The sequence below is a fragment of the Empidonax traillii genome, unplaced genomic scaffold (genome assembly GCF_003031625.1).
Source record: "Empidonax traillii isolate 1590-97213 ecotype Southwest subspecies unplaced genomic scaffold, ASM303162v1 scaffold1633:size116118, whole genome shotgun sequence".
NCBI lineage: Eukaryota > Metazoa > Chordata > Aves > Passeriformes > Tyrannidae > Empidonax > Empidonax traillii.
Window position 1 is genome coordinate 93,173 of NW_020956826.1, and position 18,169 is coordinate 111,341.

At 52.2% G+C, this 18,169-nt stretch overlaps 1 protein-coding gene across 1 annotated transcript; it reads right to left on the reverse strand.

The window, feature by feature from the left end:
- LOC114070632 (myotubularin-related protein 3-like) lies at nt 1-18,165 on the reverse strand (the record flags this gene model as incomplete). The annotated part of the gene is made up of 12 exons (XM_027908155.1): nt 1-1,665; nt 3,795-3,821; nt 5,003-5,091; nt 5,549-5,659; nt 7,346-8,747; nt 9,423-9,568; nt 11,529-11,699; nt 13,090-13,275; nt 14,802-14,997; nt 15,672-15,783; nt 17,652-17,783; nt 17,980-18,165. Coding segments are annotated over 12 exons (2,930 nt in total), but the record flags the coding sequence as incomplete, so codon positions are not given.
- Nucleotides 18,166-18,169: the final 4 nt, after the last annotated feature.

The window sequence follows — 18,169 nt, forward strand, 5'->3', positions numbered from 1 at the left end:
TTCCAGCACCCGCTCAGCCTCGCCTTTCCCTCTTTGTAGCTTTTTCTAAACCCGTGCCAGGGAGATCCCAAGATGCTCCGTCCGTTCCCAGAGCCCCTTCCCAAAAGGACGCAGCCTCCTCCTTCCTGGACATTCATTCCTGCCGGATCCTCGTGGGGGTGGGGAGGGCACAGTCCAACCACCCGGGCCCTTCCCCTCAGACCCTCCTTTGGATGATGTGATTGTGACATTCCAGGGAAGGGAAAAGCTCCTTTCCCCAGGTTTCTTGGATTTCGAGCTGCTGTAACTCGAGCTCTCAAATACTCCAGCAGGATTGTTGGGAATATCACAGAGCAGTTGGGACTTTGCCTAAGGAATACACTGTGAGCAGGATCTACACTTCCTCTGCCAGATTGCACTAAGCAGGATTTATGGGATCTATGGGAAGGGGATGAGCACCTACTGCTGAGTTACAAACAGATATCGGGAGATTCACGCTTCAGTGAGGTGACTGGGATTGGGGCAGAAGGAAGAAGGGGAATCCATGATGCATTTTGGATTGTTGTAAGATCCTCAGGCAGGTTTTTCCTATCTGGGGTACACTGAACACAGCCTGGGAAAGGAGGAACATCCCAGGAGGATGCCAAGCACCAGTGCACTCCCCACGGACCGAACCCGGAGACTCCAGCGGGTCCCGGTGCCTTCCATCTGTCTGGAGTCTCAGTAAAGTGCGAGTGTGACCCACCAGGGCCTGGGCCTGACCTTGGCAAAGCTCTGCTCCCACAGGGAACCTCCCACGGAGGGGGCAGGGACAAGGCAAAGATCTGCTCCTGTCCCACTCGGATCTGAATGGTGGACTGCATGGACAGACCCTTGGAGAGGCCTGGTGTGACACCGTCTCAGCCCCCACCAACATTCCTGAGCCAACAGGTCAGGTGTTCCCGCTCCAACGGCCCAAACCTCAGGGACTGTGTGTGCAGGGGAGCCCAGTGAGCCCCTGGGGCAGCCCCTGGGAGAACAGAGAGGGAGAGGGCTCTCTTGGGAAGCACATTCCCACCTCTTGTAGCAGCAACAGGTTCCCAAACAGCAGTTTCGGGTTTGGAATAAGAGGACTGACTGAAAGCCCTGGAGGCTCCAGCTCTGGAGGCTCTGCAGTTGGCTGGCCCGGTTCCCTCTGCTCCCAAACCCCCTCCGAGCGGGACACAAACCCCCCCGGGGATCCTGGCTCTGGCCCAGCCCCTTCCCACCTCCACAGCCTCCCGCAAACAAACAAACATATATATATTATTATATATACACACACACACGGACACACGGACAGGACAGGCAGGGAAAGGGGAAGAGCTGGAAAAGGAGACTCCCACAATCCAGCGGCGCATCCTCGACGTCTGTCCCGCCCAGCCACGTCCCAGCCCGGCCTCCACAGCGCAGCCTCCCAGCCTCGGCCCTCGGGCCCCGCCTGTCCGGGGGAAGGGCCGGCTCGGCTGCTCCCCCGCCGCTCCCGGGCCGGGAATTCAGTTGGACGTGGCAGTGATGGGCTTGTCCAGTTCGAGGTCCAGGCTGGAGCTGCCAGGGTGGAGGCTGCTGTAGCAGGACTTGCAGACCCTGCTGGGCTCGAAGAGCTGCTGGCTGGGAACGGGCACCTTCTGGTTACAGCAACTGGAGCAGAACACATTCCCGCAATTCCTTGTGTCGGGAACAGAGCAGAAACGGAAAAGGGCAGGTTAGAGTTAGCTTGATAAAAGTTGTAAAATGAGATATTCCCAGTGCTGTGATGGGGTTGGCCCTGGAGGCGTTGGAGAGACTCTGGGCCGGGACACGGGCAGGGACAGCTCCAACACCTTAACTGATCCCTTCTGCAGTCGGAGCAGACACCCAGGAATGGACACAGGCAGGAGCTCGGAGGTGGGGACACTGTGGGACTGCAGCTCATTAAACTCCTCTGCAGTGATGGGTCAGCTCTCTGCCATGTCATCATGGAATGGTTTGGGTGGGAAGGACCTCAAGCCCACGGGCAGAGACACCTTCCACTATCCCAGGTTGCTCCAGGCCCTGTCCAACCTGGCCTGGAACAGTCCCAGGCTGGATGTGCTGCAGAGGAGCTCAGGGATGGTGCCACCAGCACCCTGGAGCACAGGGCTGAGAGGGGCTGAGCTGGAGCCAGCACAGGCCCTTCCTGCAGGAGCCGTGGGGACTGTGGGGCAGTGGCCCCGGGTCACAGCAGGACGGATGTGTCCGTGCGGGAAGGAGCCAGGACTCTGCTCCAAGCTGGGACAGGTGGAAACACCAACCCTCACTTCAGTCAGTGCAACCCCCCCACTGCCCCCACAGCAACTCCAGCGGTCCCACACTCCTGCATCCAGGGAACTGAGCCAACAAGGACCATGCAAAGCCCGGGGCGGGCAGGCAGGCGTTCCATGCGCGGGGCAGGCGGGCACTCGGCATTCCCGGGAGCTGGAGGAGCCACACCGGCACATGCACCTCTCTGGGGATGGGCACAGCCCAGGCCACTCCCTCCTCCTGCACCCCCCCACAGCCTGAGCCCTGTCCTCCAAACTCATCAACTCCTACAGGGAGCTGGGAGCGGCACTCCCGGGGCCTGGATTTCACAGCTGCCCTTCCCATTAACTCCCTGGCGTCAGGATTTGGTGCCCTCCTTGTTCCCATTTGCTGCTGCCAAGAGGCTGCCAGGGAATTCTGCTGACACCCAGCACCTCCAACTAATCCTTCCTTGCCAAGAGAGGGGATTTCCAGCTGCTGGTCACTGATGGGGAGAGAGGGAGCAGAGAATTCCCATTTCCCACTTCAGTGGACTCATTTCCTCAGTTCTGCATAGCGGCTCCGAGGCTCGGAGCTGGAACCCTGGCACAGGGACGAGCCTCTGCACTGGCTCTGGAGTCCTGAGGATCCTGTCAGAAACCCCTGTCAGAAACACCCACGGGAGTGGGAACAGCCCCTGAGGTGTCCCACAGCAACACCCTGGGGAGAAGCAGCTCCCACGGCCCCACCTCACTGCCCAAGGAATGATTATCCTGCAGCAGCTCACTGCTGATGGATGAAGGAAAAGAAAACCAGAGGGATTAAAACAAGCATCTCTTTGTTGGAGCTCAACAGCTTCCTGACATATGCCTGGGGTTTTGTTGTGTTATCCCAGATAATGGTGCTCTGTAACTGCTCTCCCGAGCTTTGGGAAGCTCCAGACAGCTCATCCTTCCATCCTGGTGGTCCCTGCTTGGCTTCAGGGATTAGAATGAGATGGTAACAAACAGGCTGGGAAAGGGATCTTGCTCACTAGAGGAAGGGGGACTGAAAACCACACTCCTCAAAACGCCAAATCACAGATGTTCATCCAGTTTGGTGATCCCGACCCTCGACCAGCCCTGCACCTGCTCCTGACATGGGATTTTCAGTCCTTCTAAAACAAGTGGCAGGTTTTTGTCAACTCACTAGGACAGAATGCTAGAATTGTTTGATAACATATGGACCTCTCCCAAAAATACGGCAAAAGAGGGAAGGATCAAAAAGAAATGGATAAAAGTTGCAGGGCAGCGTCCTCCCAGTGAGCAGTGCAGCATTCCCTGTCACACACACGGGCTGCCAGTGAGTGTTAGTGTGAGACACATCCCGGTCAAGCTCCCAAAAAAGCCTCTTTGTGAGGAGAGAGGCCTGTTCACACAGATCCAAACACCCCCACCTTAGTTCTGGTGATTTGTAGGCAAGTGAGAAACAAAGAGGGGGAGCAGCCCGAGTTAGTTGGGAGAAGTCACCCAGGAAAGGCAGACGGACAAGGGGCAGAGGCTGCTGGAAATGCTCACCAGAGCTGATCAACTCGGTCAGGGTCCCTGCAGGGGGAGAGAGAGCTCAGGGAACAGGCAGAGGGAGCAAACAGTGGCAACCAAGGGAGCTGGAAGGTTTCATCCTGCTCAGGGCCTGACACTGTGGTTCAGCTCCTCTCCACTCCCAGGGCAGGGGCTGTAAATGTTTGCTGGGGAGGCACTCGTGGTGCTGGGCACTGGACATGGCAAAGCTGAACACACACAGACTCCAGGGGGATGTGCAGCCATGGGAAACCCTGAGGCCATTTTAACTCCTCCTGGTATTGGGGTGCCCTGTGCGCATCCAGGCTCTGGGAATTCTCCTGAGCCCAGGCCTAGGGAACAGCCTCAGGATAGAAATTTGCACAAGCACAGTGGACACGGGGAAAAAAAAGTCTCATTCTGATTCTATTTGTTCTTCCTTGGGTTTGATCAGCTTTACAAGACTAATTGGAGCAAAACATAAACCAGACATGAACCAAAAATGATGCTCAGAACTCTTTCCAACTTCAAAAAGCAACAGAGCAGCAGAATGTGGTAACTGCCATTTATTTAAATGCTGGTTCCTGTAATAGTTTTTGCATGTCCAGAAACCAGGAATAGGAATTTATTTGAAATAGAACTTAGAAACTGGAGATTCTCTGGCTTTGACCACGTGGCCTCTGCCTCCTGCTCTTCATTAAGGCCCTGCTGCTGCCTGAGCTGCTGCAGCCTCTGTGGCAACATGTCTGGCAAAGAATAATCCAGAAAACTTTGATCTCACATAGGTGTTCTTTTCAGGTTCTGTAGGAGCAAGTTAATGAAGAGGGGAGAATGGTTAGAGGAGAGGAGCAGGTTTACAACCAGCAGTGGGAAGAAGATGCTATTCCTGTATTTCATGTAACTCCTATACTGAATTACTGAATGCTAAGATGACAAAGCTGTATTTTTTATAAACCTAAACAGCCAGCTGCCTCCAAATCCAGTTTGAGGGAAAAAGGTGGGATCTGTTTTGGCTGGGGTGGAACAGATACCAGCTGTGCCTTTTCTGTCTCTCCTGTGCCCGGAGTGGAGCTGAGCAGGAGGAACTGTTCCGTTCCAGGCGCTCGGCTCCTCCGCAGCTCCTCCTGCCCTGCCAGCCCTCCCTGGGAGAGGGGCTGTGCCCAAAGGAAGGCCCTGGCAGGTGTGAGGGGAGCAGAGCAGGTGTCCCACCCCTGGTGCCCTGGTACCTGCAGTGGTGTTTCCTGCTGGCGAGCCAGAAGGCGCTGTCGCAGCCGTAGCAGTGAGCGGCCAGGTGGTCCGGGAGCCACCGCGTCACCTGGGGACAGCAGGCACAGACAGGGGTCAGGGAGGGGGCAGTGGAACACACCCATCCCCTTTGTGCTCCCAAAAGCAAAGCCAAGCACCCCGAGGAAGGTGTTTGTTCTGCTGTAAGAGCACAAGGTCAGGGCTGGCAACAGGAGCAGACACACAGACCTGTGAGAACAGAGGCTGGACTCCCCTCAGACAGGCAGAAATCGAGCCAGAAAGGCCAATTCCCTTCAGCTAAAGGTGGACATTCCCCAAGCACGTGTCCACCTGAGGCTCCTTTCCTACTCCCCCCTTCCCAGCTCCCAGTCTGTGAAGCAGAGGGCTCATAGGCACAGGTACTGTCAGGTGAGACGAGCGGAACACAAGGAAGAGAGTTCCCAAGAAGTGGCACATGGCCAAAGGCCGGAGGATAATTTGAATATCAATATCCCAAAAGGAGCGATTCACAGGGATTTAGTCTGTACCTCTGTGTCCTGTTTATCCACCTGCTCCCAGCTGGCTTCAGAGAAAATCTCTGTGCTGCAGCGAGACAAGCAGTTCTGATCCAGATTGCTTTCCGAGTCGGGGATAGACGTCTGTTGGCAAACAAACACAGCTGAACAGAACCTTCCCATATCCCTGCTTCCAACCAAATATCACCCGGAATGCCCCACAGGTCAGGGTCTGCCCCTCTGCTGACAGGAGGATGTGAGGCAGAGCGGATTTAAAATCCAGTTTCTGCTGCGTTAGCGCAAAGTTCTGGCAAAGCTTTGGGTGATTAACCAGAACCTGCTCTCTGTGGCTCCAACTCCAGGGTCCTCTTTCCTTTCCAAGGTTGTTTCGCTTTCAGAAGTAAGATTAGTAATGCATATATCCTTTTGTTGGCAAAGATTCTGGAGAATACAAGCCAAATTGCATTTGGGGAATAATGCTTCCTTAATATAGTCTATCCAGGTAGAGATGGATTTTAACAGATTTAAAATGCAGCCAGCCCCTAAAATGCAGTAAAATAGCAAGAAAGCTTGAGTTAATGTCTTTTTGTGCCTGAGGAATAGGCATTCCTGGAGCTCCAGAAGAAAACCTGCAACTCCCAAGCTGGGGCACAAACAGAAGGTAGAGATCAGGTTCTCAAAACCAGGAATTTTCTGGAGGCACTGCCAGCCCTGCGCTGCAGCTTCTGAAGGCCCTTAAAAATGGGAGCAGAATGAATTAAGCCAAAACACCCGATTTTTCCAGGGAATCCAAGCTTTTTGCAGTGACACTGAGCCCAACGGAGCACGTCGAGCTGCGTCTCCAACGGGAAGAGCCAAGAGGGCTCCGAGGATTTTTCCCAACAAACGTACCTGGGACTATCCAGCACCTCTGCCATTTCTAAACAACAATGAAGTCCACAACCCCCCGATAAATATTTATTTTTTTCAACTTTGCAGGCGTATAAACCACGTGGGAAAGGGAAATTTCTGATGGGTGTTGCGTCAGCCTCAGGAATTTCGGGCAAGTGCTCAAACCCACAGGAAGGTATAATAATTCTCTACAAAAGTCCCAACTTTTACAACTTTAAATGCTTCCAAGTAGAAGCACAAATAGATTAAGAGCTCCCTTAAAATATAATTTTTTAGGGAAAGAAACCCTTGTTGACATAAGGCTGCATGAAAGCTCAGGTAATTTATGCCAGTTAAGTTTAGAATTCCAGGAATTTATTCCAGTTACTGTGCCTAGAGCGTCCTGGCCATCTGAAAGGGATGGTGTGAACCTGATGGGTTTGAGCTCCCAGAGCACCACCTGAACCTGCAGAGCACCAAGGGATCATCCCATGGTACTGTCCCAAAAATGGCACAGCCACAGCCTCAGGAAAACACCTTTGCTCCACGTGAAAACAACAGTAAAAGAGGTGTGTGGGTTTTTTAGTAAGGCCAGTGAAGGTGTTTGGGTTTCTAATAAGGCCAGTGAAGGTGTCTGGGTTTTTAATAAGGCCAGTGAAAGTGTTTGGGTTTTTTAATAAGGCCAGTGAGGGTGTTTGGGTGTTTTATTAAGGCCAGTGAGGGTCTCTGGGTATGTCCAGCTACAGGAGAGCTGCTGCTGAACACCCACCTCGAAATAAACCTTGGGTCCACTCGTGGTCCAACTGAAGTTGGGTGAAAATATCGGTCATTAACTGCCATTTATCAAGTGTTTGCCCTCTTCAGAATGACCTGGAGGGTTCTATAAAAGCCTGCACAGCCCAGAAATGCCCCCTGAGCGCCCGGTGAGCTGCGGCCACGGCGCAGGTACCGCTCACTTACCACTTCGTCCCCGTAGTCCCCGTTGAGCCGCAGGGAGCTGTTGAGGAACTGGCTCTCCAGGCGGCTCTTCAGCTCCTGCACCTGCTTCTTGAGGGTCTCCACCTCCTGCTGGTGGCCCGTCTCGATCTGGCGCAGGCGCTGCTGGATGACGTCGCTGTAGACGGGCATGCCGTCGTCGTCCAGGTGGCTGCGGGCGGGCTGGTCGGGGCTGCCGCCCGCCGCCTGCCTGCCCAGCGGGCCGAACACCCACTTGTGGTGCAAGTTCCTCAGGTGCAGCTGGGCGGAGCTGCAGCTGGCGGCGGACACCTGCCTGCTGAGCGAGGCCTTGAGCCGCCCGTCCTCCCCGTTCACGCAGTGTCCGTTGCTGGCGGGGAGTTTCAGGGGCACGAGCCCCCCGGGCTTCTCAGCCAGCTTGTTCTCGGGCTCCGGCTCCCCGTTACACACCACCTCGTCTTTGCGCTCCGCGAAGGGCAAGGCACAAGGGGAAGGCATCGGGAGGTGCGTGGTGCTGCCACCAGAAGTCCTGTGCACTCTTGTTCCCAGTTTTTGGAGCTCTATCATGCACTCCCCCTCCGGCCTGTTCTCCAGAGTTCGGGACAGCTCGTCAGCGCTGTTGTCGAAGGGGTGAGCTCTGTGGCACGGGCCCTTAGGCAGGAACTCAGGCTTTGCTTCGGTCTCCGTTAAGGTTTCCGTGGAACTTTCGATGTTGGATGTCCTTGCCTCGGGCGGGGCGGGCAGAGGGAAGGGCAGGCCGGCCTGTGCAGTGCTGTATGGGCTCTCTGCCTCTTCGTGCTTCCCGACGCCTTCTTCCTCCGCGTTGTTCTGAGCAGAGCCCTCCACGGGAACAGCCTGCAGCCCCCTCCCCTGAGGCACCTTCTGGAGAGCGCTGCCGGGATCGCCGTGCTCGTCCTGCTGTCCTCTGGGCTCAGAAGCACCTTGTGAAAGCGGGTGTGGGGCGGGTGTGGGATTGTTCCTTACGGTACCTGCGTCCGCCTCGGCCTTTTCCCCGAGCTCACCGACGTACCCCCGCAGATTGTCAGCTCTCTTCTCCTTATCCAGGGCCACCTCAGCCCCTTTCCCCGCCGCCTCCAGGCCACCCCTCAAGTGCTCCTCCAGCCCAACGTCGTCTTTCGTGGCCTCCTGCAGGATGTTCTCCATCTGCCCCTCTGCCACCCCGGCTGCGACGGAGAGCTCAGCGCCCAGGGGGGCCCTGCCCTGCCGGCCCAGGCCGTCCCCCTCGAAGGGCTCGTCGCCGGGGGGGCCGAGGCTGCTGAGCTCCAGGGAGCGCCGGTGCTCCTGCCACTTCTCGTTGAGGCTGGGGTCGCTGCTGCGGCGGGCGGCCGGAGGCACGCTGCTGTCACAGGCTGTCGGCAGATTGTCGAAGGATCTCGTCTTTGGTAGCCTGCAAAGGCACAGACAATCCCAATCCGCAGTCAGGGGATGGGTTTTTTTTAAACATTTCGCTACTGTGGTTTAAAAGCTCCCCCCTCAATTAGGACAGTAACAATCTGTTCATTAATGGACTTGTGGGAAGTATTATCCAGGAGCACGTTCTGCCTATCTGTAGTGCAGAGCTGCTTCAGGACTTCCTTTGTTTGCCATCGGGAAAATATGCTCAACCAGACTTCAAACACTCCCAGAATAATCCCTTTTACCACCGAGCCCAAATGCTTCCAGCCTGGTCACACCTCCTAATTAACACGTGCTGGGAGCCATCGTACAGAAAAGCGAAGAAATAGTTACGCAACACCAAAAAAGGAAAGCAAATTCAAGATAACCGAAGGAAAGCTTATATCCCACAGGGATATAAGGAATTCTATGTGGCTGTGTGACCCCCAAAGCTTAATTCTGTTTGCCAAGCTTCTCTCTGCCACATTATCCCTGCTGAAATGGGACAGCTTCCAACCCCAAAACACTGACAGACAGCACCGATGGGGCAGATCAGTCCCACATTCCCGCAAATCCACCTAGGAGGAATCCTGCCCCCCCCCCCCGCCACAACCATTCTCTTTTTATATCCCACAATATTCTCAGTTGATCTTACTTTACAGGAGGGGTTTCTGGGCTCTAGGCTCACCTGCCCAGAGGCTGCTCTTCAGGGCTAGAGCCTGGCACAGGGTACGGGGCACAGGAGTCGTCGGCGGGTGTGGAGGGGGACGAGCAGGGCAGGTAAACAGCACTCCAGAGCATCAAGTTCCGCACATGGCACACTGGGTACAGCACCTGAGGGGGACAACACAGCAAAGGGTCATCTGCTGGCTCCCAGCAGGCACAGGAGTTCAGCCCTGAGGGTGACAGCGAGCAGTGATGGCGTTTAATCAGGTCTAGAGTGATCTTTTCTGGCAGAGGCAGAACACTGATGGCCTTCAGCTCGTCCTGAATGAAATCCTGCAGTGTGCCCTCTGTGAAAGCACACACACCACAACTTTATGAGTCCATTTAAAAACACCTGGGCTCACTCAAGCAATTCCACTCTTCTCCAAGCAGATTCCCTGTGGGAAAGCAGGCAATGCTAGAGAACAGCCTGTGCCCCCAGAGGGTGGTTGGCACTGAACAGGCTCCCCAGGGCAGTGGGCACAGCCCCAAGGCTGCCAGAGCTGCAGGAGGGTTTGGACAATGCTCAGGGACAGGGTGGGATTGTTGGGGTGTCTGTGCAGGGCCAGGAGTTGGATTCCACGATCCTCGTGGGTCCCTTCCCACTCAGGGGATGCTGTGATTCTGGGAACAGTCAGGTTTCCCTGGCACTGTGCAGGGGAAGGGCTGTGGGGTGGCTGCTGCTCTTAAACTCTGGTTTCGTAACAGATATGACTGCACCAGAGGCACCTTTTAAAGCCTGAAGTAAAACCACAGGAAGATAAACCCAAGACAGGAAAACACCAAACTCCCCCCCGCTGAAAGAGTCTCCTTGTTAGCACAGACAGTGTTGTCTTCCCTGAGAACAGGGACACGTCCCAAGGGCAGCCCAAGGACAGCTCTGTCCACTCATCCTGCTGTAGGAGCTCTCTACACCCCTCCTGGGCACACCTGCTGGCATTTTCAGGGAAGTTCAGATGCATCCATAGCTTTAAACATCCCCCCAGGCTGTGTTTGCCTGCTCTGCCTCAGCACTCCCAGGATGCCAAGGCTGGGAGGGCTCAGCAGTGCCAGCCCAGAGCTCTGCAGGGCCACAGCCAGGGCACACACGGCCAGGAGGGCCCAGGGAGTGGAAAATTCATCTTCTCAGAACCAACGTGGGCATAAAACTCTTTCCTACTTAGCCAGGGTTTAATTTTCCTCTAAGGAACGAATAAAAGCCCCATCTATCAGATGCAAACCCTCTGCACAGTCCTTACAGTTCGGTTCGTGACATCTCACACTTCCATAAATAAAAAGGGCTTAAATATTTATACAAGTCTTTGCAGTCCTACCCATGATGTCACTTGGTGACTGTGTGTTCACCTGGCCATGCTCTGCACCCCTCAGTGCCTCACATCACCTTGTATCAGGCACACAGTGAGGTAACTGGGAGCCCCTCCCCGAACATTCAGTGAGCTCTTACCATGGAGCAGCCAGACTGAAAAAGTGCAGATATTGAGACAAATATACACCAAACAATCTGAGCTACTTCTTCTGTTTAGCTTTAAGATGAATTTAGACACAGTGTCTAGGTTTGCAGGCAATTTTCTGTCACTCCTCTGACACAGCTTAGTTCTCTAGAGAGGTCTATTTATCAAACACTGAAATGTTTTCTGCTACCAAAAATACAGTAAAATATTTAGTTACAGAAAACACATTTCCAGCATGGAGAAATTTCTGACGTGGCATTTGACATTCCTCAAATATCAGCAAAATTAACACAAGACTTGAAACACCAGCCTGAGCTGAGTGTTCCAAGGTGAATGTCAGTGGGGAGAGCTGGGCTCATCCATCTGGAAACACCTCTCTGTTCACGGTGACAGCTCAGAGAACCCCAGAATGGTTTGGGTGGGAAGGGAACTCAAAGATCATCCAATTCTATCCCTTGTCAGGGGCAGAGACACCTTCCACTAGACCAGGTTGCTCCAAGCCCCCTCCTGCCTTTGAACCCTTCCAGGGATGGGGTTGCCACCACCTGTGGTTGAACCCTCGTGTCCCACTGTTGGGGGGTTTCCTCAGGGCCCCCCTCCTGGTGGGGGCTGTCCCTGCAGGGGTGGGGGGTACATACAGACTCCGACTGGGAGGAGTAGAGCAGGTTTTTGAAGGCTTTGTTTGCTGCCCGCAGCAAAGACCAGACGGAGCAGGTCCGTTCCTGAGTGTGTTTCTCTCCTCTCTCCTTCGCATTGTTGCACAGGAATGTTCCAAAGAGGCAGGAGTAGGTGTGCTGCACCAATTTCACCTGCACAGAGCAATTCACACGTGTCACAGGCGGCACAGGAGATCAGCTTCACCCTCCCCCTTGCCAGGGCTCACACGTGGCATTTTTTGCACACCTCCTCACAAAGCAATTGCAGAGGGATGCAAGCGGAGCGGAACCTTTGAAAATCATAACTAAAAAAAAAAATTCAGGAAAAAAAATATAACCTGGAAAGACAAAATATTTGTTCATAATCAAGCATAAAGGTCAGGTCGATTCAAACTCACTGCCCTGCAGGACAGGCAAAGCAGAGCACCACGATTCCTGTGCTACAAAGCATTAATGCACCCCAGAAAGGCTGATCATCAATCACTCGGTGCTGTGGGCCCAGCCTCACAAAATGGCTTAGTGTGAGCTTAACCTGGGGCATATAAATGACTTCCTTGGGATTACTCAGACGTTTCAATGAAGACAAGCAGTTCAATACCCTGAAAAATGAGGGGGTTACTCTAAAAAGGCCAGAACACCACGGGTATGTTCTCTCCCAGCCCCTGGAGATCAGCAGTGTGAGTGAAGCCAGTTACTACCTGTTGGATCTCATTTCACAACCGAGTTACGCCGGGACCGTCCACGGCCTCGGTGACGTGGCTGAGCTGGCAAGTGGTAATTCAAGTCAGCCACAATCACAGGAATGTGCCTGAAATCTCTCAGTGGATCAGGCACTTCATAAAAACTTTTACTCCTCAGATTACTGCTCCTGCAGTCCGTGACTGCCACTTCCCCAGACAGCTGGGGACTGACTCTGCCCATCCTGGGTGAATTCCTAATGGGAGAGCTGTCTGCTTCCAGAGGAGACGAACACAGCTCCTACATCCTTTCAGCACAGAAACTGAAAAATTTTGTTTTCATTTTCAGCAAAGAAACTGAAAAAAAAAAATGAATGGAGCAGGGTGTTTTTAGAGGAGGAGTTTCCAAGTCAGAACATGGTCAAAGCAGGGGGAAGTTTGTATTGCCAGAAAGGATGATTTTTTTCATGCTGTGTGGATATTTTATACCTCTTAGGTAGGAATATTTAATTAATATAATTTCTTTCTTTTAAGTCTAAAAGGACCCTTAAGGGTTCTGCTTCTGTTTAAAGACTGAATAGACCCCATGGAATACACAAATAATTTTGTGTGCTGCATCTGGGCAGCTTTGCCATTCCCTTTCTCATGCTTAGGGAATGGTTTGGGTTGGAAAGGACCTTAAAGCTCATCTCATTCCATCCTCTGCCAGGAGCAAGGACACCTTCCATTAGCCCAGGTTGCTCCAAGCCCCATCCAACCTGGCCTTGGACACCTCCAGGATGTCACAGACAGGTAGGAAAATCATCCCCCCAGGCTCTGTGGATGCCAGCACCGGTTTAGAAGAGTCTATAAAACTCTCAACTCACAAGGAATGCTTCATTAAACTCGAAAGAGCAAGGGAACTGCCTCTGGAGCTGATGGACACAGTCCAGCCACTGCAGGAACACCGGGCAGCGCTCGTTCAGGTCATCCGAGTTCTCCCCATGGCCACAGCGATCTGCAAACTTGTGGCCAAAATCCAGCCACTCCGTCTCCACCAGCACCTGGAAACCCTGCAGGAACGAAAGGACAGATGAAGAATTCCTGCCTTCCTTTGGCTCAGGTTTCTAAGATGGTCTGAGACTCGTGGGAATCACTTTATTGCTGTGCCCTCCCTCTCTTATTTCCCTTCAGCACCGGGCTCATTACTTCTCTTTGCTGCTTTAGTGCCTCTGTGCCCTGAAATGAAATTGGGACAGATATGAATTCCCAAACTACATGAAGAGGAAAGGGAATAAGGCACATTAAGTCCTCAGTGACTGGCAGGGACAAGCCTGATATGAGCCCTATCTCTGCAGGCAGGGGCGAGCAGGAACTTCATCTCGATCAAATCCATCTGGATTATGGTACCCAGCATTTGGACAGGACATCTGAAAGCCTTCCCTTGAAAATGATGGGCAGATCTGTCTGTTAGGAAAGAAAACAATCCACACAACAGGACATGCAAGCCCAGGGAGAGCAGGTGCTTGTCTGGTGTACGCCAGTCACGAGGCTGATTAGAGGTTCACTTGAGTGATTTCTCATGAAAATGAAAAGGGCAAAGACATTCCCAAACAGTGCCTGGCTGAGCAGCTGAATGTGACACCTTGTCTTACAGGACCTGAAATCCATCACAGGGTAGGAAGGTTTGGGTTCTTAGAGGAAAGAAAAATGGTAGAGAATTTTTATTGAGTCAAAGGCTGCGATCAGAGCCAAAATAATGGCTGACAGCTGGGACATGTGAAATGTGGCAATGCTGAAGGCTCATTTTCCTCAACATTTCTGATCCTGGTACAGACAGCTGCAGTTCATGGTTTCCTCTGGATGACAAGGAAGGCTCAGGGTGTGCACAGCAGAATTGTGCACAGGAGGGACAGCACTCCTTGGAGCACCAGGAGGAGGTTCTGTGCCCAGGCCAGAGCAGCATGTTTTGCCCTGGTGGGTGCCAGCTTGTGGAACCCATGTGAAAAAGGATCCAAGAAGTTTCCACACTTCCATCCAAAAGGCTTTGCTGCAGTCTCTGGTCCTTGTGTGAGTGAGGCTTTAAGCAGCAGCTCACAGCAGTGTTCAGACACAGAGTTCTGTTCTGGACAACAAAGGCATCTTGCCCGTGGGCTGGCAGATGGAACCCAGCCAGAACATGTCCCACAGTGCTGCAGAGTGATGGGGGAAAAAACTCAGGCTGAGAAAACAGGAGAAATAAAACTGACAGAGGACAGGGAAAATGTGAAAGTGGAAACCATGCACTTGGGAAATCCAGCAAAGAGCGAGGCTTTGTCTGAGCGCTTGGCTGAGAACCTGCAGTGGGGCAATGGAAACTGCAACTGCAGCTCTTTGCACTGCATATTCCTGAGGTAAATATGGGGAAGCACAGACCGTGACCGTGCAGTTACAGCAAAGGGAATGTAATGGCTGAGTTACAGACTGTGCCTACACCTGGCTGGTTAACTCCCGCCGGCTTCAGTGCCTTCGGTGGCGGAAAGAACTGCAATAATTTACAGACAGGTTAGCTCAGCCAAGGCCCTGAGCTCCCCAGCGCTCTCCCAGGGGGATCACCCACCTCTGTGGTCCTGTAGTAGGGGTCCAGCAGCAGCTTGGCCAGCGCCACGATCTGGGGGGTACGGTCCCAGCCGTCGGAGCAGTGCACCAGCACCGGCCGCTGGTCGCGGTCCACGGCGTGAACCACCAGAAGCGCCGACTTCAGGAGCACCGACAAGTGCTGCAGCCACTTGGTGCTCTCCAGAGCTGACAGCCAACTAGAGGGAAACGAGGGAAGACAGTTTTTGCTCTTTTAAAATGCTCTTCAGGTCTGGATCTCTGAATTTACCACGGCAAAGCTGCTGTTTTAATAAGCTGTGGGTGTCACACGTGAGTGGTTTTTGTTTATGTCTTGTTAACGCTTTCCCGGGGTGGAGCCACAAAGCCACGCTGGCTGCCCGAGGAACTGCCAATCTCTGGGATGAGCTGAAGATCTGGATCGACTCTGAGACCATGGAAGGCTTTAGCAGCAATTTCCAAACAGGCAAGTGGGAGGGAAAACAGGATTGGGCCACTACAGGGTAGTTACCCCATAGCACTGGAGGGCTTTGAAATATTCTCTTGAAATGACACTATAAATGAGGGAAATGTGGAACAGAGCCAGAATTTTCCAAGATGTGAATACTAAAGAGCTGGGAATAGCATGTCAACCTAAGTGTGAGTGCTTAGAAGGCCCCCCAGAAGTAGCAACATCTGGTATCAATATCCAAGGCTGCATTACCATTTCACAACTAATTCTCTAAGTTCACTTCAATCACAGTGAACCAATTACCCCCATGGAAATGAAAAAATACAGCCTAGCGTTATCCCCCACGGAATTTCAGTTTCCAAACCAGCAGCAGAAGAAGGTGGCTGCAGAAACACATCAGCCAAGGCCCAAACATCCACTTACTTTCCTGGATCTGGCATTTGTGTGCAGAGCAGACGCAGGGACTGAAAGCTCTTCCGGATGGAATGGATGTTGGCCATCCCCATGAACACCACCTCGCAGTTGGGGTAATATTCTGTAGGGACAGAGGGAAGGAACTAAACAACTGCATTTCTAAAAGAAGCTTTTTATTCATCAAAACAAACCCCTGTTGCTGTGGACAGATGAAATAATCTGTTTACGACTATTCTGTAAGGACACACCAGCCCTTGGAGCTCGGTGGGTATTCCAGACGTGACACCACAGCCCAGCAAAACAGGAAGCATTTACCAAAGTCCCGCTGTATTCACTTGCAATGTTTCGCTCCAGGTCACCCAAAACAGAGTGCAAACCTATGGGAACAGGGATATTCCTGTGCTCCAGCTCCCAGAGCGTTTGTAAAGACTGAGAAACATCATAAGATGGGAAGAACAAATAATATTTAACTGGTAATTTAAGTTATAGATTGCTTTCTCTAAGCACTCAGAAAGGCTGAAAGGTTACACCATGCACTGCTTTCTTCTGATGGGAATTTTATGGGGAAGTTTATCACATGTGTGAGAAATACTGGAAGTTCAGGAAAACAGAAGATACATGGAATTACTCTGGATGTGCAGACAGGGTCCCAGCTCAGGGAGGCACCCAAGGAGAGCCAGAAAAATACCAGTTCAAGAGTTTTTCCCAGATTTAGTTTTGATGCTTCTGTCTGCACAAAAATGGTGACACAACAGCTAAAATGACTGTTTCTAGAGGAGAAAAATAATCAGGATGCAGAATCTGGGGTATTGAGTGCTTGCTCAAGGAAATGCAGGAGTCTGAGCATGTTTTGTGTCATTTGATTTCCCAATTCTTTATCAGCCCAACAGCTGCTGACCCAAAGAGAACATCCTGTTAGCAATGGACTGTGTAACTCCAGCCACAGATTGCACCAGACAATTTCAGCATTTTCTGGTCTTTTCACTGAGTTATATCTAAAACAAAGCACAGCATAAATGAGCTATTTTTATACAGAAAATGAAGCAAACTTGGCAATACCTGCAGAAAACTTCACAGTAGAAAGCAACACAAGTATTTATTGAAGGTGACAAGCTGTTTGAAAATCTTCTACACAGAATGCAAGAACCAGTATACAAGAAAATCAAACTTCCCGTATACTCTGCTCTTCTGGTTTGAAATTTTACTCTCTTATAATGAATCTTTTAGTATTTCTGAGGTTTTAAATGGAAACTTCATCTTTCCTCACTGGTGGCTGCCTTTATAAAGTGCAGCTATAGCAGCAAAGACCAAAACAAGAATACGTGGTCAAAAGAGATTTTGTTATCTTATCTCTAGTTTTAATGTCTGGGATTTTTTTCCAGACTCTCCACCCATGGAATTTTAACAGGCTGCATTCATACCCAGTAGTGACCATAAATAACATCTTGTTTATAAAGGCACCAATGCCAAAGAACACAAAGTGGTGTTGCAAATGCATTCATTACACATGCAAGGTGAAGCAGGAGTGCAGTTGGTTATGATATAAATGCTGAAAAATGTTCCAGCTTTAGAAAAATTGCTGAAAAGCTGTATTTTGCACAACCATTCTAGAGTATTATTATGCTGTGCAGTCAAGTGGGTTTCACAAGTTCAGGGCTTTTGGCCGTGAGCACACTGGACACCTTTGTCTCTCTCTAGTTTATATATTTGACTCAGCAAGGGGAAGCTCATCAGCATGTTCCACACAGTTCAGCATTTACTGAGCTCTGTCACCAGCTGGGTTTGTGCTCTGGGAACAGCCTTAATTAACAGCCAAACCTGCCCTTTGGAAGGGCTGGGTGGTAACTGCTGCGCTCCAGAACTTTCGGAGAGATGAAGAGCCCTCCATCCCCACGGTCAGGTAAACAGGCAGGACTGAAGGGGATCAGTGCAATCCCACCTGAGCTAATCCCTTTGATTCCTGAATGGAAACCAGGCAGTGCTGCTCACCTGGGCACTCGCAGCCTCCCCCCTTGGCTCTGTTGGCCACGGCTGCCGCGTACGACCGCGCGTCCAGGATCAAAAGCTTCTGGGGCTGAATCGCCAAGCTCTCTGCTCCCGAGGCATTGGAGATGGAGGAGTCTGGCAGGGAGGAGATGCACCTGGTGAGGAACTCAGAGGATACTCCTGACCTCGGTCACACCATGATTCACTCAGTGCCACAGTGCACATGCACACAGTAACTGCAGAGTGCCTGACTGAACACAATGGATTCAACCTGTTCCAGCTTTTACAGAAAGCTCTGCCCCTCACAGAAAAGCAACAGGGACAGACTTACCAAACTCCACATCAGAGAGGTCCCCTCCGTTGGAGAAATCTCTGGAACAATTCCCATTCATTAATTTGTTGCTGTTGGACCTCGAGTCCGAGGCACAGGCTTTGGCCACGGACTGGACGAGGTGCTCGTCGTCGGCGTTCCTCCAGCCCCACCAGCTCACCTCGGGCTGGCCACAGCGGGAGATCACTGC